This window comes from Bos indicus, chromosome 7, assembly GCF_029378745.1.
Source record: "Bos indicus isolate NIAB-ARS_2022 breed Sahiwal x Tharparkar chromosome 7, NIAB-ARS_B.indTharparkar_mat_pri_1.0, whole genome shotgun sequence".
In the NCBI taxonomy this organism is placed as follows: Eukaryota; Metazoa; Chordata; class Mammalia; order Artiodactyla; family Bovidae; genus Bos; species Bos indicus.
The window spans coordinates 79,127,382-79,154,781 of record NC_091766.1 but is presented as its reverse complement, the minus strand read 5'-3'; the positions used below and the strand labels follow the sequence as shown (position 1 = coordinate 79,154,781).

The window sequence follows — 27,400 nt, the reverse complement described above, 5'->3', positions numbered from 1 at the left end:
ATCAAATCCATTCTCCCTTGTAAAGGGTTTACCTCAAATCCATCGGAAGCTGCCCAATTTGGAGCTTTTAGTTCTTCCTGTGTATTAGCTTTAAGGAAATGTTTCTCTGATCAGGCTCTCAGAGGACCACAGAGACCAAAATTAACTGCAAAGATCCTATCGAGCCCGATCTTCCTGCATCACTGTATCACCTGAGCATGGTCACCCAAGGGTGGATTAGGTGACAAGGCTGCCTGGCTCAGAGTTCTGATACTGTTGGCTCTGAAGTTGGCTCTTCAAATCCCTTCTAATAAGCTATAGAGCAAGTTTTATTTGAAAAAAAAATTCTATTAGGAGAATAAAAGGCATTAAAACTAGTAATGGCTATTTATTGAGTGTTTACTATGTACTAGGAACTGTGGCATGCCTTGGGCTTATAGTGTTTCCCATTGTTACACTGGAGACTTCCCTGATAGCGCATGTTGGGGAGAGAAGAGAGGAAGAAGTATTCATGTTTCAGGGAGAGTGCCGATGGGAGATTTGAATCTGCTCATACGTCAGGCAAGCCATTTCCCCTCCCCACTTACATATGTGTGTCTCCATACACTTAATATGTCCAGGTCTGATACATGTTCACGTGATTATGCTCTGGGTATCACTGTAAGCATTAAGCTTTCATACTTACTTGTCACAGTATAGGGCTGCATGCAAAAAACCATGCCTTCTCTACGTTAGAGCCAGCTTAAGGGATTTTCCAGGGATGACTGTTTCTATATATGATTCCTATTTTATCTCATTTTTGAGTATTGAACTAGGGAAGTTGCAATGCTCCTATAAGGCACTAGCTTACATAATCCTCAGGACAACCTTTTAGAATGAGTGTTTATACCCTCTTTTGTTACTTTACAAAAGAGAAAACCAGAAAGCTTAAGAAATTGGCTGATTACCTAGCTTTCAAATGAGCAAACTGGGGTTCTGACTCAGGTCTGTCGGAATCTACAACCTAGGTAACTGCTGCTGCTTCTTTTTTTTTTTAAAAAAAAAAAAAAGGTACTGCCAAGTTTGTGTTATTTTAAAAGGATTACTAAAAAGCTTTTAAAAATGACATGTTCTATTGAAGAAAATTTTTTGAAAAAAAGAGGGAGGAGTGGTTGATTCCGCATTTTCTGGAGGGTGAGCAGAGTCCAGCCTCTAGAGAGTTCTATGCCTCTACACCTTAGTTTCTCTTCCACTGCCAGGCAAATGACAAAAAGAAGCCAAAGTTACAGATGAAAACACTCAAAACTAATTAACTTACTAGAACAAAAACTAATTTTTCAGCGATTTTTATGCCACTTGTCAAAATCTGGAATACCAGAGTTCTGGTAGGAAGATTTGTCCCCACATCTAAATCTGGAAAGTTGGGGTCTTCTTAGAAAAAAGATTTGTGATTAGGTTTTAAATGGATTACAGAAGTCTATCTATAGTTCTGAATATGGTGCAACTTGTGAATAACTGCATAACTCCAGATCAGAGATCAGTGGCTTTGATTGAAATGCACTGATTCAGCTTGCAGAGAAGCTACATTTTTCGGTTAAACATTTTAGCCTTTTATTCAGAACATTTTATACTCTTTTTTTTTTAAATTAAAGACTTCTTGTTTTATAATCATGCCCCAAATGTTATATAAATTATGAGACACTTACTAACGACCAATGATTCTCAGCAAATGTAATTCGTTGAATTCTAATTTGAGTCATTCCATGCATCTGGCCCTCTCCCTAAGTATCCTTGCTCTCAACCAAGGTCCTCTTGGACAGAATATGATGAAAATTATTGCCATTGAGCATCACTCCTTTGGACTGAAAACTATAAAATACAGCAAGAGGCATGGTTAAATCATTTACTGTATAAAAAACATTAGTAGAGGGAATACAAGGTCTTTACAGATGTACGGGATGTTATGCCTGCTCTCTGCTTTCATTTTCTTTCTACCCTCCTCTCTATTAGCCATTTTAATCAAGCACCTGCAACTGCCTCACTTCAGAATGCTCCATCAAATGTTATCAATGTCAAACCCAAAGGCCTCTCCTCATCCTTCATCCTAATTAAACACTTTGGCATCACTGACCTTGCTCTTCTTGGTAATCTCCACTTCTAAGAGGAGAACAAACTTACCCCCTCTTTTCTCTGAGCATCCTTTCTCCAATGACTGTGCAGATTCATTGTCCTTGGACTGTCCTTTAAAAAAGGGTATTTCTAGGACCCTGTCCTTGGTCCTGATCATTGGACAGCCCCACCCCAGGCATCCCACCGTTGAGATGGCCCCATTTTTAACCCACGGGTGAGAGTGTCTCTATCCCCAGGTTAACACTCTGCTTATCTTCACTAAGGCATTTCCAAATATCTATTTAATAGCTTAATACAAAAATCCAAGGAAGTCTATACTCAATATTTTCCAAAACTGAACTTGTTTCCCTGCCAGATGTTCTCCTCTTTCTTGTCTCTCTTTACTGACTTTCTTCTAACCTAGTCATCCTCGTGTCACCTTCTTGAATCTTCCTTCTCCCTAAGAACCCAGCCTTGCCCATGCTTGTCAGTTGCAAGCCATGTCAAGCTGCCTTTGAAACCTTCCTCCTCCCACATCACTTCCACTGCCCCAGATGGGACCATTATGGACTCTTAGGGCTTCTAATTCCCCTTTCTAGTCCAAGCTCTCCTACACAATATAGACTCCATGTTTAGAATAATTTTTCTAAAATGCAAATCAAATCAAGTCACTCCTTTGTTTATAACCTTCAGCAGCCCCCACTAGCTTACATGGTAAAGTCAAAGCATTTTGCCATATAGTTCTAACTTTTTCCAAATCTGGCCCAGTGTGAACTTTCCCATCTTCCCTTTGTTCACTTCCAATTTCTCCCCTACCCCTGAGACATTGTTCTTTTCTCTATTATGAGATCGTTCTTTATTTCCCAACTATAACAACATAGTCACAGCTCTGGATTCTGTTGTAGCCTTGACACCAGATGTCATCTATTCTCTTTCCTACCTGGAACAATCTTCCTCTAGCTTCAAAGGCCAGCTCAAATAGTAACTCCTTTGTGTAACATTCGTCATGTAACAATAATGCATTACTGCCTAAATTAGACAGTAGGTACTGCATTAAGCCCATTTCAATATTTTACTCATTTACTTTCCACAACAAATCCATGGGTAGGTTTTTCCATTTTACCGATTAAAAAAAAAGAAAAAAAGAAAAACAACCTCAGGCTCAAAGAGATGAAGTTATTTTCCATGTCCCAAAGGGTAGGAAATGGCAGCACTGAGCTTTAAACATAGACAATCTCATTTCAAAGAAATGTGCTTAATTACTGTGCTGGTCTGCCTCCCATCTCCATTTTAGGTCTCTCTTTCTGCTAGGACGTGAGGTACTTGGGGGCAGGGATTATGTGAAATTTATCTTTGTGTTTCTGGTTCCCAGGGTGTAGTAGATATTCAACGAACATTTGATGACTTGTGTTCAGGATGGGTGATACTGCAGTGTTCCCCTGTAGTTAAAAGCCTTCTGCCTGGCACACTGTTATTGGTTTCCTTGAATATTTTGATCTCATCCCCACATCTCTTGCTCTGCTCCTCACTCTGCTCATCCTGGCTCAGTGTTGGTTTCAAACCCTTTCCCACTCCTTTTCTCACAGACTCTGTAAGTCTGAAATGGTTCCATCTCCATATTTACTGGATGAGACTCCTTAATTAATATTTAATTCCCTTGCCTTGCGGAACAAAATGAAGGCACAAATGAAATCACCTTTTAGAATCCCTTATTGATATACAAGGCAGCAGTCTCACTCATGGCAGGTTCCCAGAAAAGGGGGATGGAGAATCTGAATGCAAATGATCTAATCCCCATCATCTTTTCTGCAGGATCAATACAAGAACCGGGATTTACATTTCTGCCCAAGGACCGATAGCCATGAGTTAGGAAGAAGTCACCAGAAATCATGTTGAATCACTGGCATGTAACAAATCTATAAAAAGGTAGTCTAAATTTATTAAATATGGCAACCAAGAAAGTTATTTTTGAAACAGTAGTTCAAAAATAATCAGTACTATGCATGGAGTGTTTGCCATGTGTCTGGTACTTTGCTAACACCTTGGTATGCCCCATTTCATTTGCTAATAATAAGAATAATGAAGAGGTAGGCATTATCCCAATTTTACAGAAGACGACACAAAGGTTTTGAAAGCTTAGTGGTAAATTAGCACAGTCATTACAGCTGATAAAGGATAGAGCTAGGACTCAGAGCCTTGTCTGTTTGATTCTGTGATGCATGCACTTAGCCGTCACGCTACCCTGCCCCTAACATGTTCTCTCCATGACCTATGGACACCCAGTGAGAGTAGGTCTGTGGGCCTCAGTCATACTAGTTATGGCAGAGCTTGGACAAGAACCCGTGTTTCTGTACTTTTTCTCTTAAACCCTCCAGCCTCTCCCATTAATATATCATACCATTATTAACAGGCAACATGGAATGTATGTAGTTCTTGTATTTTCTTCAGAATATCCAGTGTTTCTTTTAACACAAGTAAATTGAAAGATGAACAAAGGTCATGGTCATGGGTACAGGCATAATCTTCCTAGGGGAAATTGTTGAATTATACCCACTTAATGGACTCAAAAGCAAGATAGAAAGTCATGTTTTAGCACCTACTTTCTTGATACCTATTTCCGGAAAGCAAAAAATAAAAGGTATAACAAGATCAAACTGTCATTGCTGCGCCTTCTAAGTACAGTCATTCCTCTTTCTTAACCTACTATTTCAGCAGGGACACTATTCTGTGCCATATTATACAGTACATACATATATTTTAGAAGGTATGGAATGATCTTCCTATTAACTTTTTCCACTTCTAGCTCACTGGTTTCTTAACTGACTGAGTTATACCTCTTCAAAATGAGAAGTATCAGTTTTATATTGAACCATGAACACACATATACTCAAGCTAAGCTAGATTCTTAATCAACAAAACCTGTCTTTCCTGGGTTCCATGCTTTGTCCTGGGTTCCATACTTTGCTTTGTAAGATCAGATCAGATCAGATCAGTCGCTCAGTCGTGTCCGACTCTTTGCGACCCCATGAATCGCAGCACGCCAGACCTCCCTGTCCATCACCAACTCATGGAATTCACTGAGACTCACGTCCATCACGTCGGTGATGCCATCCAGCCATCTCATCCTCTGTCGTCCCCTTCTCCTCCTGCCCCCCATCCCTAGTGGACTGCAATTTTACCAGGCCAATATAGCCTAATCTTTCATCTTTTTGAGTTTGCCTTTCTATTGTTCTTTCTGTTTCCTTCTTACCTTCTTTCCTACTCTTCTTATCACAGTTTTGTGACTCATCTGACAAACGGTGTGCAAGACAATATAGAAACAAGTATGAATAAGATGTAAGATGTCCCTGTCATCAGATGTCTTACAGTGTTAAATTCCTATTAGAAAATGATTCTTCCTTTTTTATACTTGAATAGGAAATATTATAAAGGATCTGTCTCCTCCTCCCTCCCAAGGACAACCATTTCCTTATCATAAGGCATGATTCCATGTTTTCTCCAGCTTTGCCAAGGGATTACTGCTTTAAATGAGAGAAACAGACTGAGGATATTTCTTCAGGAACAATAGTGAGCCTGCACACCAGGATTAATCCACACCCCTCCTAGTTTTTCTAATCCATTCACCAGAGGTTAGAATCCACAGGTTCCATAGATCCCTCTTTCCTTATCACTTAAAACCCAAAGCTTTGCCTTCACTCTCCATCTTAAATCCTTAGTATGTACTTTATCACTGAAAAAATTCTCAACCATATTTCCAAATGCACATTTCACATTGTTGCTCCAATGAAAATCCTCCTCTTCCTAGGATTTTCCTCCTGTCAGACTGCTCAAGTGGTAGCAGTTTTTCCTCCCTGTGCCTTCAAATTACTGGGACTGAAGATGCAAAAAAGGGGTATCTTACTGTCACTGGTAGACTATGCTCCCTCAGTGCTCTGTATATATTCTCAATTTTGAGTCTCTTGTCATCTGGTTATAACATGCATTGCCTCTCATTCACTGATACTATATCTCCTTGTTGTCATTCCTCCTTCTTTTTGGATAATTTTAATGCCCAGCTCTCTATCACTTACTTAGTACTCCTGTCTCCAGTGGAGGTTATTCCAGAAACAAACTGGTGATTCTTCCTATACTTTAACTTCTGTTTATGTGAACTTATCTTCTGTTTATGCCACTCTTCTTATCTTCATCCAGCTTCAGCTACTCATACTCATAGTCATATCTCATCATTTTTTATAACCCTCCCTTAATCTCAATTTCATGCAACTCACTTTCTATTAGTACTGCCTACTTCTGTAACTCAGTCTCTCTTATATCCTGACCCCATTAGTCTTTTGACACCCATCTGCCCCTCCAATCAATAGATTTTATGACCATCTATCACACCAAGATGTCCTCATTCTCATCCTTACTTAGCCTAACATTCATGGTATATCATTGTGATTATATTACTCCTTCTACTTGTTTTCCCCTCTATTGCTCGATGGTGCTTGGTACTGGCTTGGTAAAACTACAGCCTTAATTAAATCAAGCTCTACCTACTTTGTGCCTGGGCATGTTAGTAGAACATGGACAAGTACACACACACACACACGTGCACACTCAACAATGAAGAGAAGTAAATGATACTGCCTTCACTCTACTAGTAATTTCTTTTCATTTCTCTTCTTTAAAATATAACACCTCCATCTCCACCCTCTCTCTCAGCTGACAACCATATTTCATACATTACTGAGAAAACAAAAGCAAACAGTGCAGAAATTCTACAGAATTCCATCATATTTCTACCCATCTGTCATAACCTGCCCTCTCTTTTTACCATAGGTGAACTTCCCACCATCCTGTACTTGTGAAAGAGACCCCATTCTCTCTATCGTCAATGGATCTTTTCTTCTCCACTGGGTCATTCTCGCCCATTACATAAATATATAGTTCCTTCTTATTAGAAAAAAAAAAGAAAGAGTTCTCTTGACTCCCCTCCATAGAGTTTCAGCAGAACTCATGAAAATTATTGTTTCTATTTGTGTCTTTATTTCTTGTAACCCTGTTCTCTGTTAATGCTGCCACATTCAGTCTTTCATCATTTTCTGCTCCAAAATATGTTCCACTTCAGTTTCAGTAGGTTGAATTGACTATTTCAGTTAGGACAAAATCATACCTCCAGTTGCTCAAGCCAAAGCCTTGGCCTCACCTTTTTCTTTTCCATTTCCTTTTCCTTTACCTTCTCTTCTTTTTGTATTGTAGTGAGAATTGACAACATGTAATCTACCTTCCGAACAAAATTTTAAGTGTACAGGACACTACTCTTAACTATAAGCACCATGTTGCAGAGCAGATCTCTGAACTTACTCATCTCGCATAACTGAAATTTTATACCCAATTGAACAGCAACTTCCAGTTATCCCCAACTCCTAGGGGGCAACCACCATTCTATTTTTTGCTTCCATGAGTTTTACTACTTTAGATACTTGATATAAGTGAAATTATGAAGCATTTCATTGACCAAATGGTTCATTTGGGTCTTTCCTTAACATGTTATGGAAAACCTGAATGAACCATTTGGTCAACCCAATATTTGTCCTTCCAGGAATGGCTTATTGTACATATCACAATGTTCTTAAGGTCTGTCCATGTTGTCACATATGGCAGGATTTCCTTAGATTTTATGGCTGAATAATATTACACTGCATGTATATACTGTATTCTCTTTATCCATTCATCCAGAGGTGGGCATTTGATTGTTTCTATATTAGCCAATCATGAATAATGCTTCATTGAAGAAGAGGTGAATACATCTTTTCAAGATCCCAATTTTCATTCTTTTGAACAAACAACCAAAAGTGGATTGCAGCATCATATGGCAATACCATCTTTAATTATTTGAGAAAATGTCATGTTGCTTTCTATAGAGGTTACACCGTTTATATTCCCAACAATACTGTACAAAAGTGCCAAATTCTCCGTATGTTTACCAATACTTTTTGTCCTTTTTAAAACACATCTTGATCATTTTAACAGGTGCAAGATAATCTCTCTTTATGATTTTGATCTGCACTTCATTATTAGTGATGTTGAGCACCTTTTCATATATGTCTTGGTCATCTGAATATATTCTTCGGAGAAACCAAAAGCTTTTCTTCTAAGATTAGAAACAAAGCAAAAATGCCCACTTCCACCACTTCTGTCTTACCTATTACTGAAAGTGGGAGACAGAGCAGTTAGCAAGAAAAAGAAACAAAGGAATGTAGGATGAAAAGGTAGAAGCAAAATGATCTGTCAATGATATGACCTTATATGTAGAAAATCTTAAAGACTCTATAAAAAACAGGTATAAATTAAAAATGAACTCAGTAACATTGTAGGGCACAAAATCAGCTTATAAAACCAGTTGCATTTCTGTACACCAACAGCAAGCAATTTGAAAAAAGAAATTAAGTAATTACATTTATAATGACATCAAAAAGAGTAAAATACCCAGGGATTAAAAAGGAGGTAAAAGACTTGTATGCTGAAAACTATAAGATTGTGATGAAAGAATTGAAGGAAGACACAAATAGCAATACAGTTCCCGTTCATGGACTGAGACTTAATATTGTTAAAATGTCCGTATTACCCAAAGCAATATGCAAGCTTAATATAGTCACACTCAAAAATTCCAATGACTTTATTTTTTTTATAAAAATAGAAGAAACAATCCTAAAATTCATATGGAACCACAAAGGACACCAAACAGCCAAAGCTATCCTGAGAAAAAGAACAAAGCTGAAGGTATCACATTTCCTGATTTCAAAATACATTATAAAGCTACAGCAATTAAAACAGCATGATACTTGTATAAAGACAGCCATATCGACACATGGGCCAGAACAGAGAACCCAGAAATAAACTTATCAAATACCATCAACTGATCTTTGACAACACTGCCAAAAATACACAATGGGGGAAGTATATTTCTTCAACAAATAATGTTGGGTAAAATTCAACAAAATACACAAAATGCAACTCAAAATCTTAAAGATATAAAGACAAGATCTGAAACTGTAAAATCACTAGAAGAAAACAAAAGAAAACATCATGACATTAGTATCTGCAAATATTTCTTAACTTTGATATGAAAAGCACAGGCAGCAAAAGCTAAACTAGACAAGTGAGACCATGACAAAGTCTATGAAACTAGACAAGGACTCCTGCATTGCAGGCAGACGCTTTACCATCTGAGCCACCAGGGAAGCCCAAGTGAGACTGTATCAAACTAAAAAACTTCTGCACAGCAAAAGAACTATGAACAGATTTAAAAACAACCTATGGAATGTGAGATAATATTTGCAAATCATATATCTGATAAGGGTTAATGTCTAAAATATACAAAGAACTCCTAGAACTCACTACACAAAAGACAGCTTAATTAGAAAATAGGCAAGGGACTTGAGAATCATCTGTGACACCTCTTTTTCAAAAACATATTGGTCAATATCCCTAGAAATACTGCTACCTTTACCTTCAAAATATTCTGAGAATCAGACTGTTTATCTCCATTGTCATTGATCCTAGACACTATCATCTCTTGTCTGGTTACTGTAATAATCTCCTAATGATCTCTCTACTCTTGCCTCATTCACTTTATTTTAAACATAATAGCCAAAGTGACGTTTTAAAATTGGAAGTCAGATAATGACATTCCTATGCTCAAGACTCAGCATGGATATGAATTTCCCTCAGAACAAAGACCACAATGTTTAAACTATCTATGATGCCCTACATTACCTAGCTCCACTTTTACCTCTCTATCCTTATGTCCTTTTACTCTTCCCAATTTGCATTCTGCTGCAATTACACTGACTTCCTTGAAGACACCAGGAATAATCCTGCATTAAAGTCTTTGCACTCTCTTCCATCTGCCTGGGATGCTACAGCCCCAGAAATCTGCATAGTCAATTCCATTTCACAGCTGATTTCCTTGTCTCCTTTAAGTTTTGTTTGTTTGAATATCAGCTTTTTAATAAAGCCTTTCTAGCACCCCAGACATACACCCATTTAATACTGCAAAACCACAAGCACATATAATACTTCCAACTATCTTTATTCTCCACTTTTCTTTTTTTCCTATAGTATTTATCACATTCTAGGATAGTTTTCTTCTTTCCTTCCTTCTTTCCTCTTCTTGTCTGTCTTCCCTCTGTCCCTTTCCCCCACTTGCTTTCCTTCCTTTCTTCTTCTCTCTATTCATTTAATTGTCTCTCAAGTAGAATTTGAGTTCCAAGAGGGTAGAAATCTTTTTCTAGAAATCTTGTTCATTGATATGTCCTAAGCATAATACACAATAGGTGGTCAATAAACATTATGAATAAAGTAAAAGTTGATAGTTAAACATTACTGTCACTCATTACTCTACATATTTTGAAATTATCCTGGAGACCAGTTAACCCATCATATGAGAAGCCCATCACATTTACTTATGTTCCTAGTCGAGTCCACTGTCCCTTTTAAAATTAATATATTTGTTTCTTTCTATGTAATGAGTAACTCATTGAGTTTGTCTCCTTTGATTGGAATAGCAGAGTTATGGAGAGGAAAGAAAACGAGAATTTGGATTGAGATATTCTGCTGCCATGCTAAACTGGAAGCCTTCTGATTTAATGAAAATCAAAGAAGCATGAATGAATACGGAACTACTATCTGTAAGCCAGTATGTTTTCAGTCTCTTTTGAGTGATCCTTCTCCTCTGCCCAACATGTGCTATTCAGAGTTTGCTCCTGGCTCTTTCTTCTTCCTTCTCTGCTTTCTCCTTGTGTGAGCTCCTCCATGGATGTAAAGAGATGACTGTCATGCTGTTGAATTTCAAACTGAGGTCTCCAGTTTGGCACTCCCCTCTAAGTTTCATTTTTTAATAATTATATCACACAGAATTATCTTTCTATTTGGATGTCTTATGTTACTTAACAATGTCCAAAATGAAACTCTGTTTCAGCACCCCCAATCCCATCCTTTCCAAATATCCCCCATCTTAGTAATCAGGAATTCCTTCAATCACTAAAGTCAGCAATTCTCGATAGCTCTATTTTCATCAGCACCTACATTCAAACCAGTGTCAAGTTCTATATATTCTAGTTCCAAAGTGCATCTCAAATCATTTACTTCTCTTAATGAGGTCTACACCATTTCCCCTTAGTTCCAAAACAAATGGATAAATACAACGCTAAAGAATTCAAAGGAGCAGAGATTCATTTATAGTTAAAGAGACCAAAATAGTTTCACAAAGGACTTGGCATCTTAAATGATTCTTTGATGATGTACAGAAAGGTGACAGATGTGCAGGTTTGGGGATAACTGAGAGCAAAGGGAACAGGACAAACACGGCTCTGGAGGAAACTGTATGCGCTGGAAAACAGTAAGAGTCCAGTTGGGCTGGAGCTGAAAATATATTTAGAGAAGTGGAGCAAGGGCTAAGAACGTAACATTGGACTGTGTCGTGGAGGGCCTGAAATACCACAGAGGGACAGATTAAGTTGATTTGTATACTTCCTGCCTTCCCAACGTGCCTTGTTGTTTGTAGCCATAAATGTGTATCAGCGGAAGTGTATGACAGCCTGTATTCACTTAATTGTTTTGCAGTTCACTGGGGTCTTTTCCATTCTGAATATACTAGGGGATGTTCCAGAACACAGAACTTTTTCTACTCTTTTTTTCCCTACAACATCAATTATTAAGCAACTCTCTATATTAGTAAAGCCATATGCTTATTATAACAGTAATTGCTTCCCCATGATTATTTTCAGAGTATTTCTTTATGTATGGAGATATTTATCTCACATGCAAAACTACCTATTTTGTGAAAACACCAATAGCTGGAATACCACTGTGTTTATGATTACTATCCTCATTGAATCAAAAGCACCAGAGATGGAGGAAGTTTTAAGAATATTTAATACATCATTTAGTTGATTCTATCTCCTCAAGGTGCCTTGCAGATTGTCTTAGCAGATGTGAATTTCCTTTCATCATGTGGAATGCAATTCTATCCTTGGTTTGTTATAAATTAACAATCTGAAATAAAAGTCCTACATTCTGAACAACAGCTGAAATATTCAATTAGAAAAAAAAAAAATTCCTTAACTTACTCAGAGCTAACTTTTCTTCTTTGGTTAATGAAACTATTTAAAAATGGTTTTCCACCTCTCAAGCCTGATAGAGTAAGTGCATGTATGTGTGGGTGGGTATGTGTTGAGCTGGCCAAAAAGAGTGTTTTGTGTTTTTCTGTAACATTTTACAAATAACTTTGACTGAACTTTTGCCCAACCCAATATATATGTATTTCTATTTTATATATTTCTAATGTCTATTCTACAGAAACTAAGTCATATGATTTTGAGAATGTAGCCAAATGATTTTCACACCTGTAAATGAACCTTGTAAACCATCTGCAGAAATAACAAAGCACAACAAGACTTACTCTGGCATCACTATAGGCATTGTCAAAGTCAGTACAAACAGAAACGTGAGAACAATTCTAACATCTTCTCATCTGGAGAGAATATTTAAATCAAGAATTAAGAAATACAAATAGACAATAAACACATGACTAGTTTCTCAGCCCCAGTATTCAAATAAATAAAAATATTTTCATTAATAAATAAAAAAAATCAAGATAATTTTCAGGACTTCTAGGCACAATGTGTGTGTCAGGTCATGTGAACTGAGTCCTGGTGTGAGGGTAAACATTCCTCTAAAGTAATTGGTTGAAAAGGATGACCATTTTACATAACCATGTATGTACTCAATCTTCTAGGAATTTATTCTAGGAAAAGAGTTAGTGATATGCACAGGAATTTAGCTTCAAGGATTTTATTCATCATCCTATCCTTTATTGCTTCTAAAATAAGTTAAACACCCATTGAAAGAAAATAGAGGAAATGTCTCAGGTTACAAAAGTTCTATGGAAGCTTTAACTATTGCAGAAAATATTTACTGTCATAGGGAAAGTTTATAATAGATTTACTGGGGAAAAAGAAGCCCTGACACCAACTCTGTACAAATATTCACACTGCACACACATATATACACACAGCACACATACTGTAAAAATATGCACGAAAATACTAACCATGGTTATTTCTGGTGTCAAATTACAGGTGACTTTTATTCTTTTTCAAGCTTCTCTATATGTGTGTATGTGTGTGTGATATACGCACATAAGCATATTTTTACATATTTTAGACATACTTTGCATAAGTATGTAGTTTACACATGTGTATATTTATACACACATATACCTACCAGCTCAATATGCTACTGGAGAATAGTGGATAAATAACTCCAGAAAGATCGAAGAGATGGAGACAAAACAAAAACACCAACCAGCTGTGGATGCTACTGGTGATGGAAGTAAAGTTGGATACTGTAAAGAACAATATTGCATAGGAACCTGGAATGTTAGGTCCATGAATCAAGGCAAATTGGAAGTGGTCAAACAGGAGATGGCAAGAGTGAATATTGACATCTTAGGAATCAGTGAAATAAAATGGACAGGAATGGGCGAATTTAACTCAGATGACCATTGTATCTACTACTGTGGGCAAGAATCCCTTAGAAGAAATGGAGTAGCTATCATGGTCAACAAAAGAGACTGAAATGCAGTACTTGGATGCAATCTCAAAAACGACAGAATGATCTCTGTTCGTTTCCAAGCCAAACCATTCAATATCACAGTAATCCAAGTCTATGCCCCAACCACAAATGCTGAAGAAGCTGAAGTTGAATGGTTCTATGAAGACCTACAAGACCTTTTAGAACTAACACCCAAAACAGATGTCCTTTTCATTATAGGGGACTGGAATGCAAAAGTAGGAAGTCAAGAGATACCTGGAATAACAGGCAAATTTGGCCTTGGAGTACAAAATGAAGCAGGTCAAAGGCTAACAGAGTTTTGCCAAGAGAATGCACTGGTCATAGCAAACACCTTCTTCCAACAACCCAAGAGAAGACTCTACAAATCGACATCACCAGATGGTCAACTGAAATCAGACTGATTATATTCTTTGCAGCCAAAGATGGAGAAGCTATATAAAGTCAGCAAAAACAATACCAGTAGCTGACTATGGCTCAGATCATGAACTCTTTATTGCCAAATTCAGACTTAAACTGAAGACAGGGAAAACCACTAGACCATTCAGGTATGACCTAAATCAAATCCCTTATGATTATATAGTGGAAGTGACAAATAGATTCAAGGGATTAGATCTGATAGACAGAGTGCCTGAAGAACTATGACACAGGCTTGTGACATTGTACAGGAAGACAGGGATCAAGACCATCCCCAAGAAAAAGAAATGCAAAAAGGCAAAATGGTTGTCTGAGGAGGCCTTACATATAGCTGAGAAAAGAAGAGAAGCTAAGGGCAAAGGAGAGAAGGAAAAATATTCCCATTTGAATGCAGAGTTCCAAAGAATAGCAAGGAGAGATAAGAAAGTCTTCCTCAGTGATCAATGCAAAGAGATAGAGGAAACAATAGAATGGGAAAGACTAGAGATCTCGTCAGGAAAACTAGAGATAGCAAGGGAATATTTCATGCAAAGATGGGCTCAATAAAGGACAGAAGTGGCATGGACTTAACAGAAGCAGAAGATATTAAAAAGAGGTGGCAAAAGTAGGCAGAAGGACTATACAGAAACGATCTTAACGACCCAGATAACCATGATGGTGTGATCACTCATCTAGAGCCAGACGTCCTGGAATGTGAAGTCAAGCGGGCCTCAGGAAGCATCACTCAGCAGCAGCAACAGGAGTGGAAAAGATCAGTTTCCATTCCAATCCCAAAGAAAGGCAATGTCAAAGAATGTTCAAACTACCACACAATTGCACTCATCTCACATGCTAGCAAAATAATGCTAAAACTCTCCAAGACAGGCATGAACAGTACAAGAACTATGAACTTCCAGATGTTCAAGTTGGATTTAGAAAAGGCAGCAGAACCAGAGATTCAACTGCCAACATCCACAGGATTATTGAAAAAGCAAGAGTTCCAGAAAAACATCTACTTCTCCTTTATTGACTATGCCAAAGCCTTTGACTGTGTGGATCACAACAAACTGTGGAAAATTCTTCAAGAGATGAGAATACCAGACCACCTGACCTGCCTCCAGAGAAATCTGTATACAGGTCAAGAAGCAACAGCTATAACTGTACATGGAACAACAGACTGGTTCCAAATTGGGAAAGCAGTATGCCAAGGCTGTATACTGTCACCTTGTTTATTTAACTTATATGCAGAGTACAGCATGCGAAATGCTGGGCTGGATGAAGTACAAGCTGGGATCAAGATGGCCAGGAGAAATATCAATACCTCAGGTATGCAGAGACATCACCCTTACGGTAGAAAGCGAAGAAAATCTAAAGAGCCTCTTGATGAAAGTGAAAAAGGAGAGTAAAAAAGTTGGCTTAAAGCTCAACATTCAGAAAACTAAGATCATGCCATCTGGTCCCATCACTTCATGGCATATAGATGGGGAAATAATTGAAACAGTGAGAGATTTTATCTTCTGGGGCTCCAAAATCACTACAGCCATGAAATTAGAGGATGCTTGCTACTTGGAAGAAAAGCTATGACAAACCTAGACAGCATATTAAAAAGCAGAGATATTACTTTGCCAACAAAGGTTCATCTAGTCAAAGCTATGTTTTTTTTCCAGCAGTCATGTGTGGATGTGAGAGGTGGAGTATAAAGACAGCTGAGCGCTGAAGAATTGATGCTTCTGAATTGTAGCGTTAGAAAAGACTCTTGAGAGTCCCTTGGACTGTAAGGAAATCCAACCAGTCAATCCTAAAGGAAATCAACGCTGAATATGCATTGGAAGGACTGATGCTGAAGCTGAAACTCCAATACTTTGGCCACCTGATATGAAGAACTGACTCAGTGGAAAAGACCCTGATGCTGGGAAAGACTGAAGGCAGGAAGAGAAGGGGATGACAGAGGATGAGATGGTTGGATGGCATCACCGACTTGATGGATATGAGTTTGAGTGAACTCTGGGAGTTGGTGATGGATGGAGAAGCCTGGTGTGCTGCAGTCCATGGGGTAGCAAAGAGTTGGAGACAACCGAGTGACTGAACTGAACTGATATTTATATACATATGAGTTAATATGTTAATATTATATATATATATTATATTTCACCTTGAACACTATAAAGAATTAACCAAAAATCGGCACTTTTGTTTGTCTTTTGTTTTTTAAAGCCTTTACTAGTACTAAAGAAAAAATGGTAGCATTAGGAGTCCATTTTCTTTTGAGGGTCCAGGTAGCTGAGACTCTTCAGAAAGCAACGAAGAGGGCAACACTGTGTATCAAATCCTAGGGCCCCTGTAAACATATTTACTCTTACTAAAAACATGTTCTTCCTAAGTACAATACCCACCTTAAAATGCTAGAAGAAGAACAAAATAAATTCCAAATAATAAGATGAGAGAATTATGAAATTAACTTTATGAAAAAAATAATCTAGAGAAAACTATAAGGACAAATAGAAAGCTTAAAAGAAAAAAATAAATGAATCTCTTTAGAGCCTGATTGTTTTAAAAAATGAAGATAAAAATATAAAAGATTAGGGATGAAAAGTGAAACAACACAGTTACAGAAGTTTGACAAATTACATGAAAATATGACTTCAGAAGAGCAACAAGAAATATAAAATATATTCAATATAGAAGCAGGAATAATCTTCAGGAAACTAATAATCAATGAGGAATAGTCCTAGCTAATGTTCACCTACAACACCCTAACTGTTCCTATACAAATAATATCATGACTTATATATAGCTATATTTGATGCTATTTTATTATTTAACCATGTGATTAAAAAATAATAAACACTGTATCTGGCTGATGTAATACTGTACTATATGTGTAAGCATAATAGATTGCTCTGTAAGGAACATCCAGTGTTCTCTATGAGATTCAAATTAGATGCTCTCAAATTTTAATATTTTAACTATAAATATTCAGTGTTCATATGCTAATGACAATTTAATTCTTCCTGTTGAAACGTCAAGAAGCAGGATTCTCTGTGGTCTAGAGATTTCTTGGGTCCTCCTACCTAAATTACAGCTCCTGTCTCTAATATCACTACTTCTAATTTTATTACCTTCCTGTCCAAACAATTTTTGTGTGCATATGTGTGTGTGCTTTAATTAGATGTTTCCTAAAATATTACATTTCCTACTCAAATAAACTTTTAATTGTTCTCTAATTCTTCTTAGTCAGAACACAGCTCAAAGCTCTTGGTCATTTGATTCCTATACCTCTATGTTTAGATATCTACTGCTTCCAGTGAAATCACCATGTTCCCATTAGTCTGGCTTTAGTTGGCATTTAGGGGAAGATAACATTCCTGAAAAATCATCATTATCCTTGCACCATTTCCTGTCCCCAACCATGACACACATTGCTTTTTGTTCATTTGGAGTATCTGTCATCTTATTCCCACTTATGCAAGCTCTAATCCTCATTTACTACCTAATTATTAATGAAACGATCTCCTTGAAGCTGCGCCTACTATACCTGACCATCAGCATACCATTGTAAGCTGATGCATACAATGTTTACATTCCATTTCTCTGTTGAGAAGAAACAGGGATTTCTATATAAATGTACAGTGATGCTTGCTTTCTTCAATGAACAGTGAAGTAAATATTGTTATCTATCCATAAAAGAACCGAAAGTTGACAGAAGGACTGAGAGAAGAAAATAGGAATTCTATTAAAAAAGAGTAAAGTATGATTGGTACGGATAATTCTGAATGACAAGAAAGACAATCTATTAGGCTGCCACAAGATAACTGGTTATCCAAGTATTCCCAGGCGAGACTGTTGCTTAGACTTCATCTCCTGGGAAACAGAACACCTAAAACAACAGTGATTTAACATACTGTTGTATACATGTATCAACATAAAAATTCTGAATACACTTCTAATATGTACATTTCTGCATTTCTGTAATGTATCATATATGTGTGTGGGTGTGTGTAAATATACTAATATATCACATGCACTATAAAATATACTCAAAAATACAAGTTTTAAAGGATAAAAAGTACATTTAAATTAAACCTTCAATTTTGTTTTTGCAGCCCAGTGAATCATGATGTTCAAATCACATTTTAAAATGTGATTCTACTAATTTTAACATGAAGGTTGAGTCAAAGAATCAAGAAATTAGTTCACTGATGGGGTAATCATTTCTAGAGGCAGGGTTGGGGGGGCTGAAGTCTTGAGGGAAGAGATCAGTTGTGGGAAGGGAGGAGAAACAGAGAAGAATATATCTTATGCTGCAAATAAATTAAGCTCCCCACCAAATCACATACTATTTCTTTGACAACTCAAACTGGTTCAGTGCCACCAAGAAGCAAGAGCTCATACATGGGAACTGAGTGAATGTGGACCCAGTAACATGCATTCCGATTTACATAGAAAAAATAGTATTCTTGGAACAGTGGCTTGAGGCCTTAAAGATGACCAACAGAGTTCAGATAAAAAAGAAGACCGGCCCATACCTTTCTCTCTCTTCTCTTTCTCCTAACACTATACACTAGAAAATATCTACAGGACTCATTCTGGCATTTTCACAAATGATCTTATGATAACAACTCCCTGGAACTGATCAATTTCTATTCCTTATGTTTCCTTCCTATTTCTCTCAATAACATCCCTCTCCTCAACTGAACTCCCCTCAGTGTACACACAACACAGACACATAAAGAGACAAGCACAGTTTTGTATAATGCTGAGCATCCAGCAGAGACTTAATTTTTTTTCAGAATGAAGCACAAGCTGGAATCAAGATTGCTGGGAGAAATATCAATAACCTCAGATATGCGGATGACACTACCCTTATAGCAGAAAGCAAAGGAAATCTAAAGAGACTCTTGAGAGTGAAAGAGGAGGGTGAAAAAGTTGGCTTAAAACACAATATTCAAAAAACTAAGAACATGGCATCTGGTCCCATCACTTCATGGCAAATGGATGGGGAAACCATGGAAACAGTGACAGACTTGTTGTTTTCTTGGGCCCCAAAATCACTGCAGATGGGGACTGCAGCCATGAAATTAAAAGACATTTGCTCCTTGGAAGAAAAGCTATGACCAACAGAGACATTATTTTGCCAACAAAGGTCTGTCTAGTCAGAGCTATGGTTTTTCCAGTAGTCATGTGTGGATGTGAGAGTTGGACACTAAAGAAAGCTGAGCACCGAAGATTTGATGCTTTTGAACTGTGGTGTTGGAGAAGACTCTTGAGAGTCCCTTGGACTGCAAGGAGATTCATCCAGTCTACCCTAAAAGAAATCAGTCCTGAATACTCATTGGAAGGACTGATGCTGAAGCTGAAACTCCAATACTTTGGCCACCTCATATGAAGAGTTGACTCATTGGAAAAAAACCCTCATGCTTGGAAAGATTGAGGGCAGGAGGAGAAGGGGATGACAGAGGATGAGATGGTGGGATGGCATCAGTGACTCGATGGACGTGAATTTGAGTAAGCTCCGGGAGTTGGTGATGGACAGGGAAGCCTGGTGTGCTGCAGTCAGTGGGGTCACAAAGGGTCGGACATGACTCGGTGACTGAACTGAACCCCTCCCCCACAAATTGATGTGTCTCCTCATCTGGGATTATTTAACTCACTTTTCGTTGATGCTGAATAAAATAGAACATAGTTTTATCAGCATCATATACTTCATGTGTATGAAAATATGCATTTTTAAGTAATGTGCATTACCTTCCAATTTTTATAAAAAATATATTTCAAGAATCCTATTGGATTAGTGAATGTATGACAGTGTATTTCCTGCATAAACTACACTATAAATAAATATTTTATGAATCATCTCTTCTTTATTGGAAACTTATAAACTATTTCTTCTTGTGCTCCACTCTCTCCATGTACATCCATGCCCTGCTTTCTTATGTTTAACACAAGTAGAAATGGTATTGCTTTAGTATTGATCTTTTCTACCCTCCTAATGCCAGTATAAACCTCTAGGAATGGAGACTCCAGTCAACTCAAATATTTCAATCCATTCCATTTGTAAACATGCTTGTATTTCAATTACCCTTTCTCTTTCACAAATAGCTTAAGGATACAAAGAGAACTGGGAGTACATTGTGCTGTGACTAAGAGTTGTCCCTGAGTAATACTTGGGTGTCCTGCTTATCCACTTGTAGACAATCGTGTCTAAGTTTGTGGAGCATCATTTCTGAATCACTTTTTCCCAACTCAGCATCATCCAACATTGCTCCCAGTCTTTCTCTCTTGAGGAGCTGGAGGTCCTCACATATCACTGTATTTTCCTTTTCTAGCCTTTATTATTTTTCACTTGATTGTAACAGACTCCATGAAGTACTTGCTTGATCAAAACTGAACATACCACAAAGTCATTTTCCTCCTCTTTGAATGGCTTCTGCCTGAAAAGCCTGGGTTTTCCTTAATCAGCTGAAGTAGCTAAAGTTTTTTAAATGGATTCTCCCTTCATTTATTTCCTGAAAGTCCATCTAGATACTTCTATATTAAAATAACTTAAATGTATGTGTTAAAATGAAAGATTCTGACTTTAACTTTTCAGTATTTCAGGGCATTTACTTCAGAAGAAATGAATTGTATATTACTCACGTTACCATCCCCCAGTCCACACAGTTACTTTATTAATTTCCAGACTAAACTGACTTTCACTTGATTTCATTTTATTGGAACCCCTGTAAACTGTTTTAGAAATTTGATAAAGCAAAATGAAACCTATCCTACAGATGAGCCAAACTTACAAAAAGCAGTTGACGTTACTATGCTAACACGTTAACTTAAGCTACAATGGCCGGTTCCTACTTTCATTCTACATTTTTATGAACTCTGATCTCCCTACAGTTTGTAACATAAGGTCAAGATTGGTCATTCGAGTGCCTACAAAGACTAAATCAGAGAGGAGTTGCCTGGAGGGAGCCCAGGTGAGTGAGAAGACATGGGTTTAACAAGATCTGCTTTGGTTACTGCTTCTACGCCTGTTTGTCCGGAGGGAAACCTGGACAATGCTATTGGGTCTTGTACATTGAAGAGAAGCCAAAAATAAACATTTCTAATATGAAATCTCCCTTTCTGAAAATGTTGATTAGTAACATTCAATGTTTAAACACTGCACTGACCAAATGAAATAACTAACCAGCAGGATCTGGCTCACAGACTATCTAGTTCATCCCCTCTGCTATTGATGACTATTCTATGACTCACTCACTCTATTCCTTTACAATTCCTGAAGGTGAGTTTAGGGAAACCCTGAAAGGACAATTTTCTAGGCAGTTCCTTCAGCTAGTAACCAAAAAATGTTACCAGTAACATTTTTACGTTTGTATATAATCATATAGACATAATAAGTACATATCTGCATTTTGTTTTACTTAGTAATACAAGTCTATCACTTGAAAATTCCCCCTTCCACTCACAAGTCCTGGTTTCAGAATGGGTAACTCTAATGTCTCATTGCTTTTCATACGCACTTCTCAAATACTTCTTGGTGTGATTTTAGGGTCAGAGCAATTCATCCTGATTCAGTTGTGTGTAGAAAATACATGCTATCAACTTCCTTAGTTTTCACTCATTTTATTTACACTCTTAGTATTTGGTTACATCTCTCCCCCAACTTGTACAGTGAACTTGATCCTTGACAAACAACAACTTAACTAAAAAATGACCAAAAAATAAATGAAAAAGTTAGAGTTTTCTTCTGAGTTAAGAGGCTCCTAATCGGGAATGGACAAGAATATGGTGCTGCTCACCGGGTGACTGCCTTTGCTCTTAACTGAAGCAAAACTACAGACACGAGAAACTCAGCAGCTTAAAAGCAAACGATTATCCACCAAGCCCAATGTCTCCCTGAAGGCCTGGAGATTACACGTGTAATAATAAGGCTGCCCTTGCCAAAAGTAAGGCTTAATGCTTCATTTTATTTATTGTATTTATTGAATGGAGCCATTGCTCGATAGCCCCTGGGAGCATTAACAAACATGAAAGAAACCACCAAAGGAAAGAAATATATAAATAAGGAAAACCCATGCCACTAAAGTTTATAATCTGGAACATGCAGTCCTGGGAATCAGGCACATACTCTTACTTCTTCAAGTACCCTGTAATACGTTAGTTATGCAAGCATTGCTTAATTTGCCAAAAACTTGAATCTCTGAAGTCCCATATAGATATATTTGCAAAACACTGATCCTTTTGCTTCTTGGTTCTCTATTATGCCATGTGACGATGTGATATTCCTAAATTTTGCCTCTAATTCTATATTATCAGTTGTATTTAACATTGTGAAAATCATTTATTTTGGACTCCCCTGAATAACTTATTGTAAGATAAGGTGCCCCTATGGCCTCTAGGATGTGCACTTGCAGGGAATTGGGCCACAGTTATTAAAATCAAATCATCCTTGCATTTAGGAAGAGAAACGACTAAGAAACTGTGACATTTGGTTCTCAAGTCCTTCACTTTTTTCTATCCATGATAACTCATTTCACATTCTTCTTTATAAATGTTACTCTTTCACATTTGCAAGGATAAAAATAGATAAAGCTTAGAAACACAATTTGAAATAATGGTCATCCAAAAGGGATTAAAGTGTGGTTTTTGTTTTGTTTTTGAAGGATTGAGGCAATATTTTCTTTAGCTACCGTGGAAGTTAAATCACCTACATATCAGCCTCAAAGGTACAAATTATTATCCTATGATTTTTATAGTTACTTCATTAACTATTCTAACTCAAAACATATTTGCTTTCGTGAAGAGCAAAATTATGAGCTCTTGGCTATTGTTGTCTGGTGCTTACAGTAAAACTTTATATATGTTCCAGGCATTCTCTGTAATTTTTACATGTGGGCTGGGGGTGAAGAGAGGAGTAGAGTGGATCATAACACACAAAATAAATTTAAGAATATGTAAGAGGAGTAGAGCGGGGCAGAAACCTACTGGCAGGTCTTAGGTGTGTTTAATTACAGGGCACTCTAATGTAAAATGTACTTAGGAGCTGGTTTTTGAAGGGAAAGAAGGACGGCTTAAGAAACCCACCTCCTATGACAAGTGAATGCAGTGCATTAGTTTGAGGTACCAATTTATAGACACTGTTGCTGGACTAGGGAACTCCTTCATCCCATCCAAGTTCACACCTCATGGCTCTATTAACCTGCAGCAAATACTGGGGTGTGCTCAAGTTCTCCAGCAGAGAGAGAAACACTAGAGACCTCTTCCAAGAGGACTCGCAATCTAATAGCATCTGGATTCCACAAACACACTTTACACAAATCCATTATGTGCCAAGAGCCAGCTTGCTTTGTAAATGCATTTGGTGAAATGTAATGGAATTAACCCAACATTTATATTTTCAACCTCAAAGTATATTAGGAGAATTATAAATTTCCCAATTGACAACAGATGTAAATGAACATTGTCCTTATTTACTGTGGGTGGAAACAAACAGGGCAAAGGAAGGATATTTTTGCTAAAGCTTCATCCTAGGTCAGATTTGTTTTCTATAATTTCTGGCTTCCTATCCCAGAGCCAAGCTTATTTTCTTTGTCTTTTCCTCCCTGCCCCCTGTTTCTGGATTTCCAATAAAATAACTGAAACTAGAATTATGCTTTAAAAAAAAAAAAAAACCTCAAGGATATTTTTAAGTCCCCAAGGTGAAGAAACTGCCTAAGGGAGTCAAGGGTACGTAGACCAGGTTTTTTACAGTGTGTGCTATTTCGCATTTTTAAGAAGGCAATTAGTTATTCTTGTGTATTAGTGACTGCCCCATTTTCTCCATAACTCAGGTGATAAAAAGGGCCTTGGAGAGGACATATTTTAAGTGGGACATTTATTACCCCAAAAAAGGAATGATTCTAATTTAGAGTTACTGGGAAAGCCCTTTCTATAGATGCAGTCAAATTTCACAGCTGCAAAAATTTGGCCTTGCTGTTTGCAACTCACACTGCCGTTTCTAGCTAAGCCCTTGTGAGCTTAAAGATAGAGTTAAAGAATCTGATAAAATAACCTGAACATTAGCGCTTTATCTATTTAAAGCGATCCAACAGTACAATATTAATTTGGTGGCCATGGAGTATGTGTAAGACGCAGAGCTGTGAGTGGTGATAACCTTGAAGAATCTACACTGGGAAAAAGAAAAAAAAGAAGGACAAATTCATCTGTGTGTTCAGTGTGATGGGACTTTCAAGTTACTAGTTCCTAGTAGGTCATTTTTGCCACAGCAGCAGGTACAAAGGACTGTTAGTAGTCAGCGAGTTTTATTACATGAGTTTGAAGGTAGGATCCATGTTTTATGTTATAGAAAGTCAAGTTGATTTTTGAGACCTGTCTTGACTTGCTACCTACGCATAGCAAAAACTACAACTGGAGTTTTTTTTAAGGGAGATTTTAAATAAGAACTGTGAATATCTCTGTACCCCAAGATAGCACCATAAAAATGAAATAAAAATATATGGGGTCCAAAGAAGAGATTCATTCTGTGTCCACATACCCTTAAATATAAAATGAGATTGGAGACATTCTTTCTCCAAGTGTAGATTCCCATTACTTCCTCTTCAAGAGAGACATGCCTAAAAGGTTATTGATTTGGTTCTGAAGGACAGAGTGTTTATTATGGAGGAAGTCATGGCGGGGCACGAGTGTGAGAAATTAATGATGGCTTTGTAAGTGTCCATGCTGTGGCATGGAACCAGTGGGGCAACTGTCAATCTATATGATAATACATTCCCAAACTTCAAAAAATCAGTCAGGTGAAAACGCATTGATTTTTTGTGTGTGTGAGCTAAAAAGAATTTGTCAAAAAGAAAGAGCAAGAAGTTGACTGAAGTAACACCTCAGTCTGCAGGGTAGCTCACACCTCACTTTTTATTTGGTTAAGGAATTTATGAGGTAATGTGGACAATTTCTTATTTTTATTTCTAGTCCCCAAGAGGAACAGAGCCTGAATTATCTATATCATTGGAATATGTAAAATACTGAGAAAATTAAAGCAGAGAAAAGGAACACATTCTATCTGTAAGTTTTGAAATAACCATCTATTACCTAAACTTGAACTCTGACTTCAGAACCACTTTCATGGTCTGTCAAATGCAGGAACAAAAGAATTGCTTCCTGGTTCTAAGTGCATTATCTATGGTCATGAAATTCTGACTATATTTGAACTAGTATTACTGCGAAAAATCATCACACTATATTTAAGGGATATTTCCTATCAGGACTTGGATTTATACAGAGTTGCCCCAGGTGAAAACTGTTTGAATACAGTGTTTCAAATTATATTGGAAAAAAGTGACTGCTATTGGTTTACCAAATACATCTTGACTTGTAAAATTCATTCCTCCCTTACGGTTGTAGGTAAATTCAAGGCAAGTATTTTTGCTCCCCTTGCTTCACTAGAAACCTCCCCTCATTAGCTGAGTTTTTAAGAGGTATATAGCTTAAAAAGAAAGAGTATAAATTCTAGAAATATGTATAGGTGATTCTTTATAGATCCCACGAGACCAGCGAGAATTCCAACCAGAATATTTTCTAAAATACGTTGTTTAAGATGTGCTGTAAGTTCTTGAATTACAAGTGATTTTATTTATTAGGTGATCAAACTGCCTGCATTTCAATAATGTCTGACACACACCAAAGCTGAAACAGTACCATCAGCAAATGGATTCAATGTATGCCTTTATGAAAACTTCTAAAAGTAATTTCCTATCAAATAAGCACCTTTAGAGTGTTGAATGTGCCAAGTGTCAGAATTTTGTTAAAATTCAAAAGGAGTCAAGTGCAGATTTTTCCTTAAGAGTACACCTTGATTAGCTCCATGAACTGAGGCGTAATAAGACACATTCCCTTGTCCCCACTAGAGAATAAACTATTTCGGAATTAAACATAAATTTAAATGCAATATGGTGACATCTTTCTGAATATACGCGACTTACCCTGGATATGATGTATTAATATTTTCAACATGGTTTGGAGATTAAATGATATTTAGCTATGCTTTTGCATTTACAACAAGCTGTCTGCCTGCAAATTTCTTTTTTTTAAATGCAAGAAAATACTTAGAGCTGCTCTAGTAGATGTTTACAATGTTTTATAGAAACCTTAACTGATCTATTTGTAAATATTTTAATGGTAATTCTTTTAGCAAACACAAAATCTATTCATAACAAACCACATAGCATTTGATATTTTCTCCATAAATCCACCAAACCTAATGCAATTTATCTTTTAAAAAATGTTTTGGGCTCAACACGGTTCTGAGTTGCTAAGAAAGCCACAAATAAGCACCTTATCTCTTTAATGACTTGCTTGAGCTTTCCTATATTTACTGCTTAATGATCGGAAGCATTTAATTTTCAAAGTTTCATTAAAACCCATCTACAAAGCTGGATGGATAAGCAATAGTGATTTGTGATAGAAGGTGTGGGAAGCCATTAACCTACATAGGTACCAAGGAGAAGAGTAAACATAGAAAAGAATACTTTTTTGAAGACAAGTCTCTTCCTATTTGTCATTATTAAACTCCAGAGCCTCTGTTCCAAGTTTGATCTTCAATACGGATATGAGGCATTGCTGCCTGGAAATGAAAGTCTAAGATAAGGTAGGATTCTTAAGAGATCTTCATGAAAAAAAATAACCCAGGTTGCCGTTTACTGGGAAGGGGAAATCAATACAAAGACCTAGAAACTTGTGGAGAGAGGACATTTTCTAGGTATAGGTCATAGTTTATCAAGTTGCCTCTTTTGCAATGTAATTTACTTGCTAATAAGACCAACTGATGATGTCTGAATAGTGTGTTATCATCAAAATGAGATTTTAAAATTCTCTCCTCATTTCTTGTGTGTTCGAGGTTTGCTGGTTTATTTTCCCTCAGCTCAGTGTGGGTAGACAAGGTCGATTTAAAAGAAAATGAATGGTTTTATATGCCTCTTTATTAAAAAAAAAAAAATCCCAAGCCCCACATGGTACAGTCCCCAAAATATTCAAAAAAATATTTAAGAAGCAGGCCTACCGTTCTCATCATCTGACTTATTTTCGTTGTCAGAATCAGTCAAGGTAAGGGCCGAGTTTTCACGACTGGACAGGCCGGAACTGCGCCTGGATTTTATCCCTCTCCCCCACAATCTGATGGCATGTTCTGGAGACATCCCTCCCTCTGTATCGGAGTCGGCGTCAGACCCTGTGCTCAGGGAGTAGCCCTGGTGAAGGATCCCCATGTCGGAACAGTAACCACTTCGGTGTGGGGAGGGCTCACAGATTCCCAGTTCCGCAAGGGTGAAGTTAGTTC

General features: G+C 37.3%; 1 protein-coding gene across 3 annotated transcripts in view; it reads right to left on the bottom strand.

Moving 5' to 3' along the window:
• Positions 1-1,025: 1,025 nt before the first annotated feature.
• Positions 1,026-27,400, bottom strand: part of LOC139184221 (teneurin-2-like) — a 451,142-nt gene continuing 424,767 nt past the window's right edge. For all 3 annotated transcript variants that reach the window (XM_070793968.1, XM_070793970.1, XM_070793969.1), the window contains one exon: positions 1,026-27,400. In XM_070793968.1, coding sequence (XP_070650069.1) covers positions 27,108-27,400 — 293 coding nt within the window. In that variant the 3' untranslated portion in view covers positions 1,026-27,107.